At 30.9% G+C, this 25,119-nt stretch overlaps 2 protein-coding genes across 4 annotated transcripts; one reads left to right on the plus strand and one right to left on the minus strand.

Annotated features, from left to right (window-relative positions):
• Positions 1 to 495: 495 nt before the first annotated feature.
• On the plus strand, positions 496 to 2,933 carry LOC109816044 (Nuclear transport factor 2 (NTF2) family protein). Of its 2 annotated transcripts, none has more exons than XM_020380908.3 (4): positions 496 to 622; positions 1,102 to 1,218; positions 1,624 to 1,810; positions 2,005 to 2,933. In XM_020380908.3, the coding sequence occupies exons 2-4, from the start codon at positions 1,186 to 1,188 to the stop codon at positions 2,544 to 2,546; spliced, it is 762 nt and encodes a 253-aa protein (XP_020236497.1). In that variant the 5' UTR covers positions 496 to 622; positions 1,102 to 1,185; the 3' UTR covers positions 2,547 to 2,933. The 2 variants fall into 2 exon arrangements, with proteins under 2 accessions (XP_020236497.1, XP_020236496.1); XM_020380907.3 differs by having other exon boundaries at positions 525 to 642.
• Positions 2,934 to 4,167: 1,234 nt separating this feature from the next.
• Positions 4,168 to 9,038, minus strand: LOC109816050 (uncharacterized). 2 transcript variants are annotated; one of them, XM_020380914.3, is made up of 3 exons: positions 8,798 to 9,038; positions 5,020 to 7,721; positions 4,168 to 4,922 (listed from the first exon to the last, which is right to left on the minus strand). In XM_020380914.3, the coding sequence occupies exons 2-3, from the start codon at positions 7,639 to 7,641 to the stop codon at positions 4,647 to 4,649; spliced, it is 2,898 nt and encodes a 965-aa protein (XP_020236503.2). In that variant the 5' UTR covers positions 7,642 to 7,721; positions 8,798 to 9,038; the 3' UTR covers positions 4,168 to 4,646. The 2 variants fall into 2 exon arrangements, with proteins under 2 accessions (XP_020236503.2, XP_029130751.2); XM_029274918.2 differs by lacking the exon at positions 8,798 to 9,038 and adding an exon at positions 7,948 to 8,648.
• Positions 9,039 to 25,119: the final 16,081 nt, after the last annotated feature.

Consider the following 25,119-nt stretch of genomic DNA (forward strand, 5'->3'; position numbering starts at 1 on the left):
TCAATTTTTATCTTATATTTAAATTATTTTATATTTTATATTTTATTTAAATAAAAAAAATATAAAGATAAAAAATATCTTAATTCCACTAATATAAATAAAAGTGTAATTAAATTAATTAATATTATATTAAAAAAGTTGAAATGATATTTATTACAATATTTAATTTTTTCTTCTTTCACATACGTACTTTGGGTTAGAAAAATTATATGGTGCAGTATAAATTTAGTTTACGTTGTATTAGACCAAGACTTGTAATTAAGTTTTAATTTTTTTAAATTATAATCTTAATACAAAGTATTCATCTTTGATTTTGCTCCAATCTAATAAGACTTTCATTTATAATTTTTAATTTGTTCAATTTTTTTTTGGTCAATTTTTAATTTTTAGATAAAGCAAGACAGCATTAAAAAAAGTTAGAAAATAAGATTCTAGTTTTTCATGCAAATAAACGACACCGTTTCACAAAGAAACCTTTTCCCTCTTATATATATATAAGAGAAAATCTTACCCTCTTCTGTTGGTTCAATCAAAGAAGCACACAGTGGCACTGACACCTGCGCTTGTTCTCTCTAATTATCTCTGCTCTTAGTTACGCACTGTATCGATTTTCCCTTCAGAGGTTATTATAAAATGCTTGCTGTTAGTGTTGTTATTGGATATTCTTTCAGTTAACAGTTACTGTATCTTTTTGTTTCTTCATTTAATTGCTTTCTCTGTTATATTTGCGTTTCTTTGAACTTGATGATTGAAGTTTCCAAGCTTGCCCAAATTGGTTCCCCTTATTCTATGTGGTTTTTCGTTACCCCAATTTCCTAAAGTTTTCATTTTTAATCTTGAATATATTTTGATTGTTAAATTTTGTACTTGGGTGTTGGATCTCAGAAATGGGGACTGTTCAACTCTGTTTCTTTGTTCTTGGACGTTGCCAATTTTTTTTTTTCTTGTTGGAAGAATTGATTTCTGTTTGTGTTGTTGGTATTCTTTTTTGATAATTTGGGCTTATTTTTTTATACCTCAATGTTATGCTATGAAGTTCAAATATGCTTTGATTCTTTCTCAAGTGCAGGTTTATCACTCATTTTTTCGTGTTATTTTCAGGATAATCATCGTCGGCTGCTATTTTTTTTTTCTTGGCTGATTAAATTCATTTTACTAGTTCTCGGTGGAATAAGCATTTCAACTATGGCGCTTTATGGAACTTCATTATCCTTCAATGTGAGTTTCCCATTTTCTTTTAATCCAAAATTGCTTATTTAATATTTTGTATGTTGGTCAACTATGTATTGGATAAGAATTTCAGGAAAGAATATTGATTTAATTTAACTGCCTGAAAACGAAAATTGGAAAAAAATTAGGCTTTCTCAATGACTGTGTCGGCTTGGGTTGATTTCTAGCTATGTTGGAAGCTAGTATATTACATATGCTTAGAATTTCCATTGCATGGTTGCAAATAAGATGACCTTGAATTTAGCTAAAGGAAATTGACATTGTGGATTTCTAAGGAGTGAGGATAAGGATATAGTTATACTTTCCTCTAAATGATTCTGTATTTTATATTTATTTGTTAGTAGATTTGTTCACTCGCAACACAGTGCATTGATTTTAACTTTTTTAATGAAGGGACTTTCTCCTGTCAAAGAGTTTAGTATCTTGCCGCGTTCATTCGTCAATAGCTTTCAGAAGCTACATCATGTTTCTCTGCCTTCCTTGACTCTAGATAGGTTGGTTTTGGGAAAAAGTTTTGGAAGAGGAGACCAACCGTGTCTTTTACCTGGTCAAATTGCCAAGTTGCAAATGGGAAGGTTCAGTAAGTATCTATACATAAAACCTTATGATTCACATTGGAACGTTCCTTTTGCCAAGTTGCCAGTGTTTTTTTTCTCTCATTTTGATTTTGCTCGAGGTCAATTCTCTGAGCATCTACAGCCCCAATTTTTCAGTACTTACAATTTTGCTAAGTTTAGTGCTTCATTGTCTAAAAATGCCTTTGCTTTCTTTCAGGGAGAGGACTGGAAGTGAAAAGTGAAGACTCAGAGGGCATGTTGGGTGGCGAGAACATTGCAGTAGATGAACAAACTTTGGAGGAGGAGCTACAGAATGCCATAGCTGAAGAGAATTATGCTAAAGCAGCAGAAATAAGGGATACTCTGAAAAACCTTCAGAAAGAAAGCAAGACGACAGTGTTTGGAGCGAATAGCCGGTTTTACGAGTCATTCAGGACTGGTGACCTTGCAGCCATGCAAGCCTTGTGGGCAAAAAAGGATGAGGTATGCTGTGTCCATCCTGGTTTGAAAGGAATATCTGGTTATGATGATATTATTGAGAGCTGGGATTTTGTGTGGGCTAACTATGAATTTCCACTAGAAATTAAGCTAGAAGACATCAAAGTTCATGCTAGAGGGGATATGGGGTATGTTACTTGCATGGAATTTGTAAAGACAAAAGGAGGCAGATGGGGAGGTCAATTTGTAACAAATGTGTTTGAGAAGATTGATGGACAGTGGTTAATTTGTATCCATCATGCTTCCCCAGTAGACCTGTGAATACATCAAACATTGCATTATAGATAGGAAGTTCACTCTGTTGCTTATCCTCGATCCTTCTCTCTTCCTGAGTTTGTACCCATTTTTGTTATGGTTGGTGCTGAAGGTTCACTCATCTCCAAAGATTCTTTGAGTTTAACATTGCAACTTGAATGCGCAAATGATTTATAGAAGCTGTGGCATGTGGATTAATGCATCTGTGATTAAGTGCCTCCAGTTTTAGCTAAAGCATTTGTACATGTAGGGTTTATGTTGTTCGAACTTGTGTTTAAACTCATGTACCCAAAAATCAAAGTTCCAGGCCTTAAATTCCAAAGAGGTTGCTAGTATGGTGACTATGGTTAGTTGCTTCGAAATATTCAATTGCATTGTCAATTCCCGACTTAACTTGGTCTATATTTTTGCGTTATACTGTTGACACAAACATTACTTGTACTTTACGCATACTTGTATTTCAAGCTTTGTTATACTTGACCAACTAAGACTCTTCATGACAAATCCCTTTTATTTTTTCCCGATGAACTGAAGTTGAATACTGGTTCAACTTCTTTTATTTGGTTGTTGAAGTCTGGTTAGCATTAATGATTACCCGTCTGATTCTTTAATCCATAGCAAACACCATTTTGAACTCTGATTATCAAGATGTGCTAAAACCAATATTCAGGATAGGAAGAAACCATCTCTTTTACCTAGGAAATAAATTGTTTTTCTTATGGAACAATTAAACAGTTTTGCAATTAATTTCATGTAAAAAAACTTTGGTTTCATACATAAACATATTCGGTTCTAGATATAAACTCATTTGTACACTTGTGAATCTATTCTGGTAATCATTGTATAAAAACACATTTGAATCTATTCATCTGGGATAACCTCTTTGTCCACATTTCTTTGGATTATTTTATCTTATATCGAACGTCTCACACTCTAATTACAAATTATCTATTATTATGTAACTTTTATTATCATTATTTTTTTAATAAAAAATATATAGAAGTACCATTTTTTTTTATAGTTTTTATGTAATTAAACTTTATAGTATAAATTACTCTAACAAACTTATTTGTACAAATAAAGGAAATATTTCCTTTTCTATGTACATATTTCTGTAAACTATTTTATTCTTATAACTTTTTCAAATTACTCGCATTTTTCAATAACAAATCACCTATTTTGTAACTTATATTATCTTTATTTTTATTTTTAAATAAATATATAAAAATATAAAGCGCCTCTTTCCTCCTAATATATTGCAATGCTTGAAATTTGAAAGCAAAACTATTCAATAATTGATACTGTAAAAAAATAATAAATAATATTATCAATGCTTATTGCAAGTACAAATTAGTCTTCAAAATTAGGGCATTTTTAAAAATTTTGTTAAATGCACTTTGATTGTTTAGCACAGAATGAAAATCAAATTAGTGAAAAAGATTTAAAATCAACGAAAATTGAAGATTTGAAAGATTTTTAAACTGTCAAACACTAAGTTCAACTCATACAATCTCGAAGATGAGTGAAACTATATACATGATTATCCCCATCTTAATAATATTCAGTTAGTTGTCAAGAGGATTTCTGATTTTATAGTTTCAGTTCTCTTTTTAAAGTGTTCAAGTAGTGCAGATGATAACCCTGCTGATTTTATTTATTTAAGTTTCGTTTTGTACAAAGATGGTGTTGCTGCAGAGGTTTCTTTTGTACAATGATTACCAGAATACAACAACCATCCCATTTTCTGCCACAATATTCCAGTGGAATGGACTATCTGTCTATTTCTATACTGGATTTGCATGTATGGGAGGAAAACTGAAGAGAATAGAGAAACAAAAATGTTACTCCTTGGACTTGATTTTCTACGCTTTCATTTTATACTCACCTTTTACACTAAACAAGGTAGAGGAAGAAAAAATCACATTTTCCTTTTTTCCCCATCTATCCCTTGTTCATATAAAAGATAGGTGTAAAATAAAAGTGTACAAATTCAAGTGCAAGAATCACATTTATGACACAATTGATTGCAATAACTTGCTATTGCTCAGCTACTTGAAGATCTTAAAAGTATTAACAACTAAAAAAAAAAAAACACATCTTGTGAATTTAAACTCTGCCAACAGGGGATAGTGGTGGCATTGGAGCATATTTTAAAGGTGCTTTCCCCTGATGTTTGCTGTTGTTATTGGAATTTGGTTCCTTAAGGATCTCTTCATGCATGCTACCCATTTCCAAGGAACCTGGCAGTTTCTGGCAGCTTAAAACGGCAACTGAAATGAAAAATGCCTGTAAATGAGTTATTGTTGAGTTGAATTCAACCGAGTAGAAACCATCCTTCAGTGGCAACAAAGTGAAAAGTGGTGTATCTTGCTCAGCTCCTTCCTGAAAGTAATGATAAGGATAATAACATATAAATGGGAAGTCCACAATATTATAATTGTATACAAGCATGCCCTCATGTAGAACTATAAAGCTATACCTGAACAAAAAGTTGAAAACGATCATGATAAGGTTTATAGCTCTTTGGAATACTTGAACTCTGCTTCTGGTTGGAGAGCACAAGCAATTTGCAACCAATGTCCCAACCCCCACAATCACATGATCCCCCGGTTTTCCATCGATAGATCAATGGTGTAGGATCGCCTTTGTTTGGTGAACCATGTACACCGCCCGGAAGTATAGCTGTAGTGCAACCAGAGGCATCATTTTGTCCAGAACTGCACAGGCATCTTTCATCTGCCAAGCACTTTGAGCATTCTTTCTTTAGCATGTTGTCATCACCATGCAGTCCTTCATTGCCTTTTTCACATGAGGTCTCAATAACAAGAGCTGCAAGCTCCGCGCTCTGGATGAACTTAGGTGGTCCTTGATCTGTCTGGCCAATTTCAACACCCACTAGAGCATATTCTTTAACCATATGCTTTCTATTGGAGTTTTGATTGGTTGGTTCTGTGATTTTAGAGCTAGAATGCTTCATCTGGGCAATAACATTGTAGGCATAGCCACAGTTTTTTTCTTTATTTCCATGACCCATCCATCCAACACTCTTTTTCTTAATTTCATTAACCAGGTAGAATGTAAAACTGCGGCCTAAATCACCCTTCTCCAGTGATGCTAAACTATTCCTGGTAGCAGCAAAAATCTTTCTTTCATTGTTGAGCACAAATTTAAACAAGGGCACTCCATTTTTTATTGTAAGCTGCAGGAGACCTTGAACTGGTGATCCTTTACTCTTTTCAGCCAGCAGTGATTCATTGATACCAATAGTCCTGAAGCTTGAATTCAAGCTTCCTTCTAGTGCCTGACTGCTTTGAGCTGAATGGTGTTTGTCTGATGCCTTGTGCTTCAATAGAGGGTCTAACAACCTCCTCAAGGGGCTTGACCTGGCTCTGTTATGACTATTAGCGTCTTTGCTTGGATTGTCCCAACGAACAGAAGTTTGTGGCGTCACCGGACCTGACTTTGCGCTGACATGCATGGAGCTAAGTTGTGGAAGCGTTGGCCCCTCTTTGAAACTGAAACTTCTTCCAATCCGACTTAAGCTGAAGCTAAACCGACGATTGTGGGATGGATTCATTTCCTTCTGAGCTGTCATCTCAGCAGTTTCTTGGTCTAGTGATTCCTTCAACTTACCAAAAGCATACCGATCTCTCAGCTTAGTGTCTAACATATCCTTTTCAAGGCAAGCACCAACAGATTGCAGACTAGACATCTTATTTATTATGGAAGCTGGTGTCTCAGACAAAACAGAAGAATGATCTATACCAAGATCAGCACTAATTCTGTGTTGCATTGTTTCCAAAGTAGAAGAATGGTCAACTACAGAACGCAGTGAACCTGATAGTGGTATTTCAGAACATCCATCTTCAGAGTAAACATTTTCAGGAAGGGAAACGTATGACAAACTACTTTTGGTTGATTCTGAGAAGATTTCGTCTGAGGATGTTCTTGATTCAGAAAGCTGAAAATCCTCTGAAGAACTTGATTGGGGAATTTCATGGGGACACAGCAGCACAATATTACTTGGCTTGCTATGGCAGTGTTTACGATCAATGTCAAAATCTGGTTCATGCAGCAGATCCACCTTTTTCCTGGTTTCACTAGAGGTGAAACTCATTTTCTTAGAACTGGTTGAGACCCATCTGCCTTTTGATTTTACTGATGGCTGTCCCATATCAGAGCTGGACTGATGATTTCTCTCTTTTTTCTTTTGGTTATGCTTTTGCATACCCTCCATGTTCTGCTTAACTCCATCATCCCTACTACCACTTGCATTTTCATTAGGAACAGATGAGATTCCTTGGAGCCTCGTGTTTGAGGCAAAATTTTTTACTTGTGAAGTTCTTTTACTATAGTCATTCCTCCTCTCCTTTTCAAGCGATATATCTGAGTGAGTTTTGCCAAAGGACTCGAATTGCTGGGGTGTAATTTTTTTCTCATCTCCAATGCTCTTAGTTACACTTTTGGACGATTCAAGTCGTTTGACATCATGAAAAGGAAGTTTGGCACTTTCAGGAAGGGATTCACTATAAGATGGCCTGATGCATGGAGAAGGCAAACTTCTCTTATCATTGAGTTTTTCTTTGCTGCCAACACTGGTTGATAGTTTCATCGCTGGTCTTGATGATGATTCGATGCTTTTGAATAATGTGAAATTACTAGGCAATACGGGGATATGCTTGTTCTTGTGCTTCCACTTCTCAAGTCGAGACCAATCTAGAACACCAACATTGAAAGCTTTCTCTTGAAAGTTTTCAACTCTATTGGTACGCAGTAGATAACCTGGCAAATTAGACATGTGCTTGACAAGTTCATCACTTTCTGTTGCTCTTTTCCTTGCAGTTTCGCAGTTCGAAACCTTCCCTTCTGAATCCAGCTTGCCTTTCTGTTTGAGATCACTGCATTGTGGACCAACACCACTCTTTGACTTCAATTTATCAGCATCCTTCGAACTTCGTTTTGAATGGGGCAATAAAGAACTTTCTTTAGCTGTCTTTGAACTGCTATGCTGTTTTGAACCGCTCTTTCTAAACTCCAAGCTAAATCCCATGTCCTCAACAGGTTTCAACAATCCATTACTTGGCTGTATATTGATTGGCATGGCAAAATACTCACTCAAACTTCACACTTCACTCTGATGTTTCACCCATATGCTAATGCTAGAGAAGTTTCTCCTTTACTCTGTCAACAAATGTCACAATTGCATCAGTTGAAAGTGTTGAAAAACAAGGTTTAAATGATGTAACTCAACACAAAAATCTTTGCATTATCTAATATCAAGGAAGTAAAATCAAGAAATCAGGGTCAAAACACAGTGAAAAATATGAGACAAGGTTCGGGAAAAGAAGGGTCCGCACGGTGGAACAATTAACAACCAAACAATCTATAAAGGAAAAAAACTGATTACATTAAAGGGGATACACCGTTTTTTCATGGCACCAAACATAAATGGAAACCTTGATCCAGAAAAAATGGAACACAATTTTGACATTGTCCAGAAGGGATTATGGAAGAAAGCCACGTGAAAGGGAAATTATTGAATGCATTGCACAAAAGGAAATACACATAGACTTGCTCAAACCCATCCACTTCTTAATTCAATGAACAATGTGATGATGGAAAGCTACTCCTCACTTCCAAAACAGAGACAACAGTGGACTAAACTCCACTTGCCATTTAAAATATATATCGATTTTTCTAAATTTGATGCTAACTACACATAATTCCACTTCGTGGAACCCATAATAGAAACACAAGCAAATACAGAGAACCATACCATACACATCATTCATTACACATAACAAGATATATGCAACACTGTGACAGTGATATCTACAAACTCGTTAATAACGAAAACGATGGATTGCTAATACCCAAGACTACTCAAAAACCGACAAAAGAACCCAAATTTTTAATTAAAAAAAAAACAGAAAATTAATACAAAGCTAAAGCTCTGTTTGACTGGTGAGAAAACAAGAACAAAAACTGCAGGATACCCTCTTCGGAGAAAATCAAGAGCAACAAAACCCACATTCCCAAAAGAAAATAAAAATAAAAAACACCGATCAATTCCTTTCCTTTAAAAAAAAAACTTGATTTTTCCTTCATTTTCAGTTTTTCACCACACTTACCAATAGAGAGAGAGTGGGAGAGAGAGAGAGACAGAAAAAGACAGTGACGCGAAATGCAAAATGTAGAATCCAAATTCAACAACACAATCCGAGATTTTGTCAGGAAACAAGAACATGAAATCTTACCCAAAAGAAAAGGAAAAAGAAAAAACGAAAGAGTCTTGGTGGGTATTGCTGCAATGATCGAGAGAAAGATCCAAAGCGTAATGGAAAAACGAAAAGGGACGTAGTTTAGAAGCGAAGTAAAGAATTACAATGAGGCCACTGTTTTTTCTTTCATCATTTCGTTCTTTCTTCTTCGTTCATCTTCGTATATATGTTTTATTTTCGGGTTTGTATTAACGTGCCGCGTTTTTCTTTCTCTGAGAAAAGAGAAAACGAATAATCATCGATTACGTTACTACAGGAAAAGAAAAAAGAGAGAAAAAAAAAAAGAGAAAGATCTCAGATTTAATGCACAGTAACAGTGGTTTATTAGAAAGTTACTGTAATTAATAATAAATAACGAATAACATACATATTGAGAATATAAACGTTTTTTTTTATATATATTATCATTTATTTAAAGTTATTAAAAATAATTGAAACTTCTACGTACTTAATAAACTCTATATTAATTCATTATATTTATTTTAATAAATTTTAATTAATAATAAAATAAATATATTAAAAATAGTGTGTTAGGAACTCAAAAGTTAATGAGTAAGTTATTACTACTCTGTTCTTTATTATAGAAAATAATATAAAAAAATTACACATTTTTTAAATATAAATAAATTTTAATCACTTTTATTTTAAGTAATGATATATATTTTTTAAATGTCTTTCATATAATACATGATTTTCTAATTGCATTATTTTTTTTTAAGTATTTATAACAAGGATCGTTTAAAATAATATCATGAAAATAGTAAAATTTAATATAGTTAATTATTTTTTAATATATGTGAATTTTTTTTTTCTTATAATAATAGATGATAGAGGAACTATTCAATAACTCGTGAAAAAAATTAATAGTATCAATTTAAAATCTAAGGAAAAATAGATATATCATAACTTAGATTGAATCCTCATTTTTATTATTATAACTGGTATTAATAAAGCACTTCATATCCTTATATATTTTGTAAAAGAATAAAAATAAAATAATAAAAATTAAATATGAGATCAGAATTAACAATAAGAGAGTATGAACGATTGTGTGTGAATAATTAGAAGATGTGAAAAGTTTAAAAAATAAATTTACGATTAAGTAGAAAAATAAATAAATAAAAACTAAATAATAAGAGTATTTTAGAGGTTATGAGAGTAAAACACTCAATAAGTGTAAAACAAAAAAAAAATAAATTTCCTTTAACAATGTTATTAATATTTTTTATCAATAAAAACAACTTTCTTAATTGAGTAATGTTATATTCTCCAAAATAATCGTTGAAATTTTTTTTGAATCATTTAAAAGATTCGCATTGATCAATTTACATATTTGACTTTTTAAAAAATTTAATCGTTCAAAGGATGTTTCGAGATTCAATTTCAGAGGATTTTCCATCTTTGTTCTTAATTTTTACGATATTTAGTTATAAATTTTATTTTTATTTTTTGCCCTTAGCTACCAAAAGAAGATGAATTTTTAATTATTAGTTTATAATATAGCATAAAAATGTATATTAAGAGTTTAACTGATTTCAACATATATACATGTACTTTATATAAAATAAAAATTTAAATATATTTTCAATCCTTAAAATTTAAGATAATATTTTATTTTTAAATTTAAAATCATTTATTTTAGTCTCTATAACTTTTAAAAATTTTATTTTGATTTCTCAAATCATTAATAACATATACGAAGGTGACAAATTGAGATAATTATATGATATCAATCAAATTTAATTTGACATATTTACTAACAGAAACACCAATAAATAAATTTTATACGATAATATTTGATAAATTTTTTAATAAAATTTAAATATAAATATTAAAATCAGATTTTTAAATTATATGATTAAAATGATTAATTTTAAATTTAAAAAATTAAAAATAAATTTATCTTAAATTTGAAAGACTAAAAATATATTTAAATCTAAAATATATTAAAAGTTTAGTAGTTATGTATAATTTTTTTAGGGTTTAAGTACTTTTTATTAAAATTAATAAACTTCTTATGATGAATTTTAATTGGATAATAAAATAATTTTTTTTATATTGTTAATATATGAACTATTTTTTCTTGTATTAATAGTTTATTAATTAAATTCTTATTATAATAATTGAAAATTTTAATTTTAAAATTTTAATTGAACGATAATGTAAAAAGTATATATTCTTATTACACATATTTGAGATATCGATTAAAAATTAATATGCAAAAATGTTCTCATTCAAAATTTCATTAAAATTATATAAAAATAAAGAAAATTTCTAAGATTTTCTTTACATTTAAATTAAGTGTAAAAAAAAAAAAAAAAAAAAAAAGACATAGTGGGTTAAATAAGTGAGTGGGGAGTGTCTGAGAGAGTGTGAGAGCGTTTCGTTTTCAATGGAAACGGTGGAAAGAAAGAAGCGACAGTGGGTCCCACTGGGGGAGACTTGTTTCGCTGTCACGAATCCCGAAGGTAGGGAAGGTGGGACCCACCTACGTGTTGCCATATCGGAATGCTTTTACTATTTTAGTTTAGTGCTTTGTCTTTTGCTATAAAGAAAGAGTACATGAAAACACTAACAAATTTCGCGGGAACGCCGATCCGGAGATATCGTTTCATTTCATTGCGCCAAGACCACTGAAAATATGTCGCATCGCATGCCCACTACTATCCCATTTTCAACGTTTTAATCACCCTTTTCGCATCTGATTTAAGGATGTCTCTACTCTCTAGGAAATTTTTATGCTGTTTCTTTTTTCTCATTTTAAAATTAAGAAAACTGTGTAATGTTTAGGAAAATAAAATTATATGAGTTAATCACCTATACATTACTAGTATAAATTTTTTTTATATTGACAATCAATTATATTTTTTAATTATGTTATGTAACTGTAAACACATTTACTTTTAACAGTAACATGACATAATTAAAAAATATAATTAATTATCAATATAAAAAAACTTTATATTAATAGTGTATAGGTGATTAAATCAAATTATATATTAAAACACTAATTTCACTTCAGGAATCATGCATGACACTTCTGAAGAATCTAACTCCAAAGAATACTCATAGTTGAGCAAATTTTAAAGATATAAATATCACATTCAGATTTATATATATATTTAATGTAAAACTCTTAATATTGTATTACTTCCTTTTATGAATTTACATTGACTTTCACTCTAATTTAATGATAGTTTTATCTTTTTAGTGATTTCATTTATTGATCAATATTCAATTTCAATTTGTATCTTAATTTAGTTTATAGACAAGTTTTTTTTTGAAGTTCAACTTGATTAATGAAAAATTTATATATCAAAATTATAGATAATATTTAATGAGGTTTAAAATGTTCTTAGATAATGTTCTTTAAATTGAAGATTAAATTAAAAAAATTCACACATCATCATTTAATTAATTCAATTAATTAATCATGTACAAAATAAATTATCAAATGTATCTTTGAAAGAGTTGTTAATTTGGACTTGAAATGGGTCGAGAAATTAGATCTTAAAAATGACGACCTAAATAGAACTAGGTCATCTAAGTCATGTTTATTAAATTCGACAGGTCAAATGAGTTTAGATCAAACTGACCTACAAATTTACATGTTGACTTGTTAAATTAATAAATAGAATAATTTAAACTACTATTAATCTAAAAATTTGTAATGTATTATAAAATAATAATAATAATATAATAATGAGTCTTTTATTTTTTTTTTATTTTTTTATTCTTATGATAACATCTATAAATAAAAATTTTGGACAAAATGAAGTTATTACAAAACTTTTTTTATATTATTAAATTCCTTTTATAGTCTGTGTCTTTAATTTTTCAATATTTTTATATTATTAAGACCTATTCATTAGAGGGAATTATTGGAAGCAATTTTTATATATGTAAAATATAATAGTTATTAATATTAATTTTACACATTTTTCAAATAAAATAATTAATTTTTATATTAGTTTATTTTATTTTTCTATAATATTTATAAAACTTTTTTTATATTATTAATATATATATATATATATATATATATATATATCAAATTCATTTATATATTTTGTTTCTTCTTTTTATTTCTCCAAATCCACTCTAAAATAGGTGGACATTTACAATTTTTAAATATAAAACATATCCAACTCAAAGGCTTCAGAAATTATTCAGTCCATTTTTAAAAAAAATTATCATTTTTTTTAAATTATAAATATAAGACATTTTAATTATTTAATTATATTTTGTATATTTTAAGACATAATAATTAATAAAAAAGTGTATATACAAAAATGTTAATAACTTAAGTTGATCTTAAAATGCTAATTAAAATAAAAAATAAATGTCTTATCTTTGCAATTTGAAAAGTTATTTTGAAATACCAAGTTAAGTTATATAATTTAGAATTAAATAAGTTTTTAATCTCTTGACTTTCTAAAATTTTAAATTTTAATCTCTTTTAAATTTTTTTTGCCAACTTTTAGTCTTTCATTAAATTTTGTCTTATAAATTAATTTTTATAGTTAAGTCTTCTTTAGTAAATTAATTTTATCTATATCTCTAAACCTTCTCTTAAGAGGGTGATTCTTTTCTCAGAGTATTGACTATGTGTGATTGTTGATTCAGGTTAGTAGAGTTGTGAATCAAATCTGTTAAGTCATGCTGAGTTTCCTTGGAGAAACTCGAAGTTCTTCTTCTTTAGGATCTTTAGGTAAGAGAAGTTAGAATTGAATTCTCGTTGAATTGTTGAGTTGAATGCATGAATTAGTTGCAATTGTATTGTTGAATTACATGAGTTTGAAGTTGATGGTTAAACTTTGGTGTTTTTTGGTTTTTCAAAAGAAAAACTTGGTGATTTAGAGAATTTGTTGTTTCATGTGTTGTTTCTAGCTGAAAAGGAGTTGTTGTTGGTGAGTATATGTTAATGGTTATGTTGCGTGGTTGGATTTTCTAAGTTTCAAGTAGATTTGAGCAAATTCGTGAATCTGCAAGTGTAGAATTCACTATCATGTCGAATGCCCCTTCATGGAGTCAGACATGGCTCGAATCAGGGGCCCTTTATCTTACTCACAATAGACGTAGGATTGATGACACCAAGTGTGAGGAGGGAAAATTGTCTCTGCCTGAATTAACATAGGGTGTCAATGGAGTGACATCGATCGAGTGTGAGTCAGATATAGGCTCTCTATCTGAAATAGGATTGGGTGTGGACTTTACCCATACGTGAGAGTACAAGGGTTCCCTACTTTATTCACATCAGGCGTAGGCTAAATGGTGCTAAGTGTAGGTGAGGTAGAGAGCTCCCCATCTCAATGGCAGCGGGCCCAAGGTGTATGGTGTTGGGTGTGGATTATGAACATATGTTGATTTTGTTGTTAAGAGTTTTAACACGTGTAGGATAGTTAAATCTCGCACATGTTGTATGATGATTAAGTTGTGTTATATGTCATATGTTGATATATGATATTGAATCTTTATACATTAATATAGGATAATATAAATAGATGATTAAATGGTTGAAAATTATGTTGACTTGTGAGTTGTTTAGTTGAGTAGTTGTGTTGAGAATGCTTAAGACATGGTGTTGGAGTTGTGTTGATCGACTTAGGACTAAATGAAATGTTGTTTAAAAATTGAATATCCCATTTGTTGTGGTGCTCTATGAGCCAGTTGTTGAAAAACCTTATTGGAAAGTTGACCCTTGAAGTGAATTATTGAGTCTCCTCTAGGGTCTTAGTTAATGTGGTATGTGGGATAGGTCGAGGCATACTGTCTATAAGCAACCACAATATAAGAGTCAGATTGGGTTATACTAATTATAAAGTGACCAATGTTGATTTGTATGTGGGCAAGGACAAGACATATGTGTATAAAGTGGCCAAATTTACATAAGGTACAAGGTTGGAGGTCAAAATCTCCAACTAAATATTTGAAGGGCAAAGTATTTGAAAGGTAGACAGTGGACTAATTCTATAAGGATTTTAATTATGCAAGCTAATGTTGTGCTAGACCCATATCCAACCTATTCTATCTTGACAAGAATACTAGACTTCCTAATTTAAGTGACGACACTTGATAAATTATGTTATTATGGATATTTATCCAAGTTGATTGTTGATCTTGTTGGATTGAAAAGATCGAGTAGATGGTTTGGTAGGATTAAACCACTTACACTGCTCACTTGTATTATAGGTGAAACATATAATGACACATGTAATTCAATTGTTGTGCATAGGATTGCATTGTATGACACATGTGTTATGATGTAATGCTATGCAATTTAATAATAAGATGTGCATGTGATAAGTTAATATTCATGTTGTTCACATGCTATGTTGAATTGTGGTGAGTTGAATTGTTGTATTATTCTACTTGAATAATAAGTTGTGTGGTGTTGATACATTGTAAATTAATGTTATGTTGAAACATGTTAAGTTGCTCATATTGATAGTATAGTATTTTCAATTATATACGAATTATGTTGATTCCTTTGAATTCTAGTTTACCCTTGCATGTATTTCATGTGATTAGATTGCCATGACCATACTTGATATGAGAGCAGAATAGAAATATGTATGAGGAAGAGTACTTTTGAGGTCATGCTAGCAAATGGTAATGTAGATATTCTTTTGTGCTACTCTCCTATAGTTGGTGTAATATTTTACTTGACTAACAACTATGATTTTCATACTTTGCACTTGATCATTGTACACATTCTTTTTACTCTTATGTAGTTGGTGTAGTATGTTGCTTGACTGACAACTATGATTTTCATACTTTGTACTAGTTTACTGCACACACATATATCTATTTTTACACTTTTAGTTGTCATTAAATTTCTACCGAATATAATATATATATATATATTATGGTGTGTATATCCAAATATTTTGTGTATGCTAAATAAATTTGAGTTAGTTAATTTATTTTTTCACTCCTAGTAATTTAACTGCTAAATGTACTAACCTAACGAGTTATTATATATTAATTAATCATGTGAACATCAATACTCTAATCAATTATAATGTATTAATATATATCGTCAGTTAACAAATGAAGCTTTCCTTCAAAGATTAATTTATATGATAGAAAAATAAAAAACTTAAGAAAGATTAAAAATTAAATTCTTAAAAAGTTAAGGAATTAAAAACTTATCTATCCCTATAATTTATTTTAATAATTATTTACTCTATAATAAATATTTAAATACTGCTAGTATAGTACTGTTACTCCTACTTATAGTCTTAGCCCTAAGCACTAGACTAGGTGTAGGCTTGGAGGACGAAGAAATTATGAACATTTATCTTTTTGACGATTTCGATTATGGAATCTTTGAAGAAATTGCTTGAAGCCTTAAACTTGCACGGATCCGAATTTCCTGCACTTCGCACCTCAACAAATTCACGCAATTGTTAATCAATAACCGTCTGATAAAGATCACATGTTTACCGTTTTTTAGGTAAATCATATTTAAAATATACATAAAAGATCAGAGCCGTTTGTCTTTATTAATGATTGAAAAATCTTAGACTGCATGAATGCGTGAAATTTTCGACTACACTGAATCCATTTCGCACCTTTCACTCTTCCTTTTTGTTCTCAGCTCAGTTCACACAAGACTTTGTGTGCTTTTCTTCGATCCCTTTTCTTTTATACGTGTACTGTTATTTGTTTTGAATAAATAATATTATATATCATATTTTCAGAAATATTATAGTTTAAAACATCATTCATATGAACATATTTAGTTGATATTCAGTAATTTTAAGAAAATAGTTATATTAAACAGTAATTTTTATTCTTACGAAAATACAAGATACTTATTTTTCACTAGAACAATAAAAAGTAAAATAAATGCACATATTTTATATTTCTAGTAATCAATATTTTTTTAAAAATGTTTTTCCAAAACTTGTATAAATATATGAAAATATGATATTTTCAAGTACACCTTTTCGAAATCTTTTATATACGTTTTCTTTTTAGAGTTTTCTTTATATATATATATATATATATATATATATATATATATAATCAAGTCATGAAATTTTATGCTCAATTTTTATTTTATGTACCATTAGCCATTAAGCCATATGTTTGATAATATTATCTCACATACTCTTTTACTTTTTTTAATTGATTAAAATTTATTAAAATATACAATAATGATTTTTTTTCTTTCTAGTTTTGATGGATTCTTGCATAAATTATCTAACGACACTTAAAAAAATCACCTATCAACAACGAAAAACACAATTTCTAACTAAGATTCACATATTCTGGATAACATCATAAAAACTATATACATATATATCTAAAATAAGTTTTTGGAAGAAAACAACTGAAAAACTATACGAATACATATATACATACAATAATCCAAAACTATGATACATCAAGCAACTACAACAAAATGTATAAAAGTAGCCAATGGCTACACTGTCATTAGCGTGACTCACCAAAACACCAGTCTACCTCCAGTTAAATCATGTTTTGTTTCATGTAAACATGATTATCACAGCCCAACCATCAGAAAAATACTAGATTTTCAAAAGATCAATGTATAACAAGTATACATGAAATACAATATACTACCAAAAATAACATGTGAATCACTCAGCATGCACCTCATGACTCACATCATACAGTTATCAACATGGCATCAACAAGTTTGAAAAACAACAACTTAAGCAATCAAACTTACAAGACAATCATTCCATACAACCATATAGGCACTAACACATATGAACAACATCAATCACAAATTATCATGTACATTCACCTTAACTAATGTGTCGTCATACATTTACCTATAGAGATCTCTTACAACATTTGAGCAGTTTAAGTGATTTTTTTTCTACCAAACCAACCCAACCGTTTTCACATCTTACGCACCCACTAGATCAACAATTAAGTTGGGATACCAATCCCTATCATCTGATTTCTCATATGTCATCACTTAAATTAGGGAAATACAATACCACTGTTAGGTATAGTATAGCTTAGATGTGAGCTTAACACAACATTAACATACATTAACCAAGTCACTTGTGGGATTAACCCAGTAACTATTCTCGCGATACCATATACTTCTCCTGTAATTAGTTAAGGGTGATAGTCTTTGACTTCATACCTTACTCCAAAATTGATAAGGATCTAGAAAAGACTCGACAATCCACTCCAAGAGTTATCACCTACTCAAGGAGGATTTTTGACAAATGGTCTCCTAGACCACCACACCAATATCACACAATTGGATATTCAACTTTCGAAAACATCAGTTCCTCTGATCCTAAATCAATCAATATGCTTTAATGCCTATAACATTCTCAACATCAACACCTCAACATGTCAACACACCATGCCTAAATGCTTAAAGCACTCTCAACATTCACCTCAACAACATTCATCTATATTCATTACCTCATGTCAATGGATATATATCTAACACTAGTGCAAAAATTAGTTTTAAAATCGGGGTTTTAAGATCGGTTAAAAGGTGACCGATCTTAATAGTGACGCGGTGACAAATTTATAAATAATGTGAACACTTTTAAGGTCAGTTAAATTTTAACTGATCTTAAAAATACTTTTAAGATCGGTTATTTTATGACCGACCTTAAAAGGTATGTATGACACAACTTTTAAGATCGGTTACAAAAGAACTGATCTTAAAAGTGGTATACAAGATCAGTTCTTTTAATACCCGATCTTAAAAATTGTATTAGACATAACTTTAAAGATCGGTCATAGAAGAATCGATCTTAAAATTAACCGATCTTAAAAGTACTATAACTATTTAAAAAATGCAACGCTCCCCCTTAGTCATTCTTCCTCGCATGCGTCTCCCTTAGTCATATTTTAAGATGAATAAATATATTAAGTTAATTAATAATTTATTTAAAATGCTAAAATTTAATTTATAAAAATAATATTTTAAAAGAGAAGGGTTATAATAACACCAGTGTAACTTTTACTAAGTATTTCACTACTCAATAACTTTATATTAAATGTGAATTTTATAAATTCAACCGTTAGAGTGAAAGTTTTTTACTCTTAGCTCATATATACAAAATTTTATATTAATTCAAGATGATTTGATATTTAATTCTTATAAAACAAAATTGACGTAATATATATATTTCAAAAATATACTAAAATATGAACACTTTGATTACCTTCAAGTTGTCGTTCAATTTTAACAAAATTTGATATAAACATATAAAGTGATATGAACTTTCAATCTAACAGTTGGATTAACAAAATTCACATTTAAAAAGTTATTGAGCGGTGTATTACTTAGTAAAAGTTACACCGGTGTTATTATAACCCTTATAATTTTAAAATATATAAATTATTATTTAAACTTTTAAATTTATAATAAATAATTTAAATTGTATCATAATATTAATTTTAAATAGAGTTAAGTAGATTATTAATTATACAAGTAAGTATATATATATAAATAAAGATTAATTAAATATAATATAATTATTATTATTGGTAATATAATTATTATATTTTTATAGCGGTCTGGACACACCAAAATGAGAATGATCCAAAAATAGTATAAGTATGAGATTGTATAGTTGAGGATGACTTAAATGAATTAATTTGTACTACTTATACTGACAACATGCATTTGCTTTTCAGTAGCTTATCTCATCAGAACTCTATAGTTAAACGTGCTTGATTTAAAGTAATATAGGGATAGATGACCTTTTGGGAAGTTTTCCAGAAAATGTGTAATAAGGACAAAACACGTTGAAAAGTGAAGTGTCGTGAAATAGCATCTTTGAGAGGCCAAATATGAGGACTGTTACATTAATAATTTTATTAAAATTAAACCAAAATTAAACCTGATACTTTTAAGATCGATTATTTCGTAACCGATCTTAAAAGCTGGACTTTTAAGATCGGTTAAATAATCGATCTTAAAAGTTCAGCTTTTAAGATCGTCTCTTTTAAGATCAATTCTTTAACCGATCTTAAAAGTAAAAAATAACCGATCTTAAAAGTCTTTTTTCCACTAGATAACAACATTCATAAATTTATAGTATACTAATGCATCTCAATAATTTCAACATACAACCATCTCTCTTTCTCTCTCTCTCTCTCTTTCTTTCTTTCTTTCTCTCTCTCTCTCTCTCTCTATATATATATATATATATATATATATATATCATATATGATCAATATACATAAAACTACATCACCAACCAACATACAACATGCAATAGATTCACGAATCATATACATGTTCACCAAAAAATCATATAAGCAACACATTCAAATAAGGTAATCCACGCTCGACATTATCCAACTTATGCTTGACAACATTGAGGTAGAGAGCTCTCTATCTCGCCCACGCTCAACACCATTCGACTCATGCTTGTCGTGGGTTAAGTGGAGTCCCGATAGGCCCTCATGCCTAGCATTACAAAGTCCCACACTCGACCTCACACTTACCTGAGATGATTCTTTCCCCTTAAGCTTGAAGCCATACCTTTAACACCCATTGCCAATCTAGGCAAAGACAATTCTCTCACCTCATGCCTAACACCACTCAAACCACACTTGACGTCATTTCAACCTGAGACAATTCTCTCTTCTCATGCCTGATGCAACCAATCTCTCACTCGACGTGAGCAAGACAAAAAACCTTAGTTTAAAGCCATGCTATGCCTTGAAGGTGGTGCTCGACATAATGGTGAGTTTTGCACTTACAAACTAATAAGTTTTCCTCAAACCCACTTGAAAAATAGAATATCCAAGCATGCAACAAAAAAATCCACATTTACACACCATATGCAATTTGTTTCTCATCTAAATAATGCAACCACCAAATGGTCAAAATCATCAAAATCTACCACCACATGCTCAAAACCCCAAGACTTAATCAACATCAAGCATTTAGTTTGAATTTAGTCAAAATGACAATACTTAGATGTAAACAACCACCATATAACTCATCAAAGCAACCAACAATTCATTTCTATCTTCCTTTACCTCTAAAAATCTCCAAATCGAGAAGAAGAGGAAAAAGGAAGAAACTAACTACGAGCTTCCATAAGCTCTGCATGTAACATTGTTAAAAAAAAAAAAAAAAAAAAAAGAGGCTGATTCAGTAGCCCAGAACGGGCCGTTCCCAAACTGGAACGGGCCGTTCCAAGCTACTGAATTGAACTACATATTGTAGTTGAGAACAGGCCGTTCTGGGAGGGAGAACGGACCGTTCTGGAGGGAGAACGGGCCGTTCCGGAGGGAGAACGGGCCGTTCCGGATGAGTCCCGGAACGGGCCGTTCTGATTTCAGAACCGGCCGTTCTGGGCGTTAATTTTGTGCGTGATTTGGGATTTGTACGGGCCGTTCTGGGCCAATCCGAAAGTCTATAAATAGGGGGTTGGGGGCCTTCAGGAGTTTCGGAGTTTTTAGAGAGAAGTTTTAGAGAGAAGGTCTCTGGGTCAGTGAGCTCCTTTCTCTCCCAAATTTCTCTGTTTGACTCCTTTTCTCCTCTAGATCACTAACTCCTTCTGACTTTTCTTGAAATTCAGATTAGAAAGCTTGTTTTGGGAGGATTGAAGTTCCGAGTTGAGCCTCGAGGGGAAATTCTACTTTTGTTCAGTCTTTGGCTATCTGAGCCAATCTTCAGGTAAGGGAAGCTAGAATGTTTGTTATTTAAGTTGCATGTGAGTTTAGAAACTCAATTGATGCATGAAAGTTGAGGATCCATGGCTGGATCGGAGAATTCGCTAATTGTTCAAAGTCTTGGAAAAAAATGGGGTTTCTGGTGAATTTGATGCATCAGATGGGTGCATGTTGATTCTAGGTTTATTTAAGTTGTATGGAGCCTATACATTGTATTTTGTGTTTGCATGTGGCTGGATTTGTTGGTGTGGATGAGAGTTTGTGAACTCTATTACTGGAATTTAGGCCGGGCGCAGGTTGAATGCGCTAGGCGTGGATGAGTCTTGGGACTCTCAAGCTGGAATTTAGGCCGGGCGCAGGTTGAATGCGCTAGGCGTGGATGAGTCTTGGGACTCTCAGGCTGGGATTAGGCTGGGCGAGCTCAGGCTACGCCGAGCGTGAATAAGTTTATGAATGAATTGATGCTTATGCATGTTTAAAGTTGAAGTTTTAGATCATGTATGTATGATATATGATGTATGGTGAGGTGTGATTCATATGTATGCTTTGTGATGATACGTATGAATGTTTGAATATGATATGACATGCGTATATGTTCATATGAGTATGACTGTTGATCATAATGGTGGGCAGACCATTATGATGTATGATGCATTATTGCATGTGATGTCTTATGACATGTGTATGATTGTTGATCATGATGGTGGGCAGACCATTATGATGTATGATGCATGATTGCATGTGATGCCTATGGCATGAGTCTAGCCTAGGACTTGAGGAGAGGAAAAATATTTTCGAACTGGAAGAGCTCACATAGAGTCTCTTGAGAGTGGTGCTTGGATAGGCCACTGATATATGAGAGTGGTGCTCTGGGAGGCCACTGGATTTGGGAGAGTGGTGCTCAGATAGGCCACTGGGTTGGGTGAGTCTCCTCTAAGTCCTTAGCTAGTGTTGGAGCGGGGTATGAGGTCGAGGGTTATTCCCTTAACCAAGTACTCAGGAAGGTGCGTGGATCCTTGCGGATAGTCGGTGGGCGAACTCCACAATTGACTTGGTTAATGCATGCCAAGGTCGTGGTAAGCCCGTACCCAGCTGTGCTATACCTGACGGTGGATCTGGACTTCCAATTGTGTAAGTGACATCATCCGAGTAAACCCGAGGGAGGATTATATATCCTGTTTAGCTGTGACCGAGCGGGCGCATTGGGCGTGAAAACGGTTGGGGTGGTTTCGGTAGGATGGAATGTCACTTATACAGCTCTATTGTTGTGGAGATCTCCTAGGTGTATGCGTGACGACGCATTAGATGATTGATATGCATTGATATCTGTCATGAGATGCATTTATTGCATGATTATTAATATGATGAAGTGTGGTGTTTGACTTCATGATTGGTGGATTGTATTTTATGCATGAGTAGTATTGGATAGAGTGTATGGTGTGACTCTATGAATACGATTGTGTAGTATAGATTATTATGATTCATTTGTGAATTCTAGCTTACCCTTCTGTTTCCATGTGGTGGAACTGCGATGATCATACTTGGTATGGGAGCAGGTCAGGGCTAGCTTGGAGTCGAGGTGACCGCTGCGAGTCGGGGAGTTTGATCCTCGTGTTAGGGTTACCATTTTGGGTAGAGATTTTTGTCTGTTTAACCGGCACTAGGAAATATTATTTTTGGGATGACTGTATATATATGGCATTTTATTTTGTATTTAAAGAATTTGGTTATTTTTATTCTTATCTATACCTGTATGTATGAGTTATCCAATTTAATATTTTTCTTAGTTCACTAGTAGTAGTGCGATTCCACTAAGTGTAGAGACCATGGCGGGTCGTTACACTGCATCTACACTCCTTGATTCTCAGTTGTTCATCTTCGAATCAACACTTCACATGGATTCTTAAGTGCTTGGGAAGTCTAGAAGAAGGAATCTCTCTGAGGTTTTTTGAGAATGAGTTTATGTGGCTCATTTATCAAAATAAATCTTATATACTCCTCTCCTCAAGATCAAACTGGACTTTTGTTCAAAGAAATCCTTTAAAACACCTCAAGATTCCTTAATGGTGTGTTTGGATGAGGAATTTACATAGAGTAATTCATTTATTTGAAGAATTTCAAATTCCTTGAGGTGAAATGCTTTGTTTGGATGAGGAATTTACAAAGAATTTGAAATCCAAACATTTGTGAAATTCCTTAAAATAGTAGAATTTCAAATTCTCCCAAAAATGAGAAAATTTGAAATTCCTCATATTTGTTTTTCTTATTTCACCTATATATTTTATCTTATCTCTTCATTCTTTTAATTATTAGATATTCAAAAATATTTTTAGAATTATTAAATATTATCTTATATTAATTTTTAAAATTATTAAATATTATCTAATATTAATTTTTTAAATTATTAAATATTTAAAAATGGATTAATATTTATTTTTATAAAGTTTAATTTAAAAATCTCAACATATAAATATATTTTTAAAATCAATTTTACTATGATGGAATCAAATTATCATATTCAACCTAACAATTTAAAATTTAAGAAATTTGAATTGACTCATCCAAACAAAATATTTTAAGAATGATAGAAATTGAAATCAAAGTAATTCAAATACCAAGAATTTAAAATTCCTTGAATTTATAAAATTCCTCATCCAAACACACTATAAGAGTTCCTTAACTTCTAGTGTCTCTTAATACCTCACCTTAAACTAACTCAACGCAATTATTGTTAAAAAACAATAATTAATCATAAACTTATAGTGTTACAATTCATACTATAGAATTAGTAAAAAAAACTCAATTTAACTAAAATTGATTATCAGTGCAATTTTATTTTATTTTTATCTTATAAGGGAGCATTTGATTCATGGATTAAAAATTGATTCATAAGAATGTAAAGATGAGAATTAATATTGGAAGTTACATTTTAACACCCTTACAACTTTCTCTTTTAATTAATTTTTATTTAAATCATTTTAAATTTTAAAAGTATTTCAAAGAATATCAAAATATAACTAATCACATTTAAAAAAAAAAACACTTGAAAATAACATTTCTGCCAAAATATTTTCGAGAATATGATTCCATTAAACATAATATGATATCCGAAACAAATAACAGCCAACTGTTACCGCAGTTAGGTGCGTTTGAAGATTTATTAAAAAAGTGCATTTGGAAAAAAGAGAAATTAATATAAATAATGACCTGAAGATTTAAGTTTAGAGATTAATAATAAACGTGTCAGGTATAAATATACACATTAAAAAGATAAATTAATTGTGACCGGTAAGCATTAAAGATAAAATTAACTATACTCACTAAAGATTGATGGGCAGACGTTATAAAAAAAAGCTACATAGTTAAATGTGTTAGTTAAGAACTTGTTATATAAAAAATAAATTAGTTATGACTTAATTTATGAAAATATAGTAATATTATTCTTAAGACAACAACCGAATATGAGATCAATATGTGAAAATTTTATTTTTTGTCATATTTTTCTCATATTATTTTAACAATAATATTATTATACTTAAGTAGATATGACAATCATTTAATATTAAGTGTATTATATTAAGTATAGTGATGTGTTAGGTTAATTTATATATATATATATATATATATATATATATATATATATATATAGT

The sequence above is a fragment of the Cajanus cajan genome, chromosome 3, assembly GCF_000230855.2.
Source record: "Cajanus cajan strain Asha chromosome 3, NIPB_CcT2T_4, whole genome shotgun sequence".
Lineage (NCBI taxonomy): Eukaryota > Viridiplantae > Streptophyta > Magnoliopsida > Fabales > Fabaceae > Cajanus > Cajanus cajan.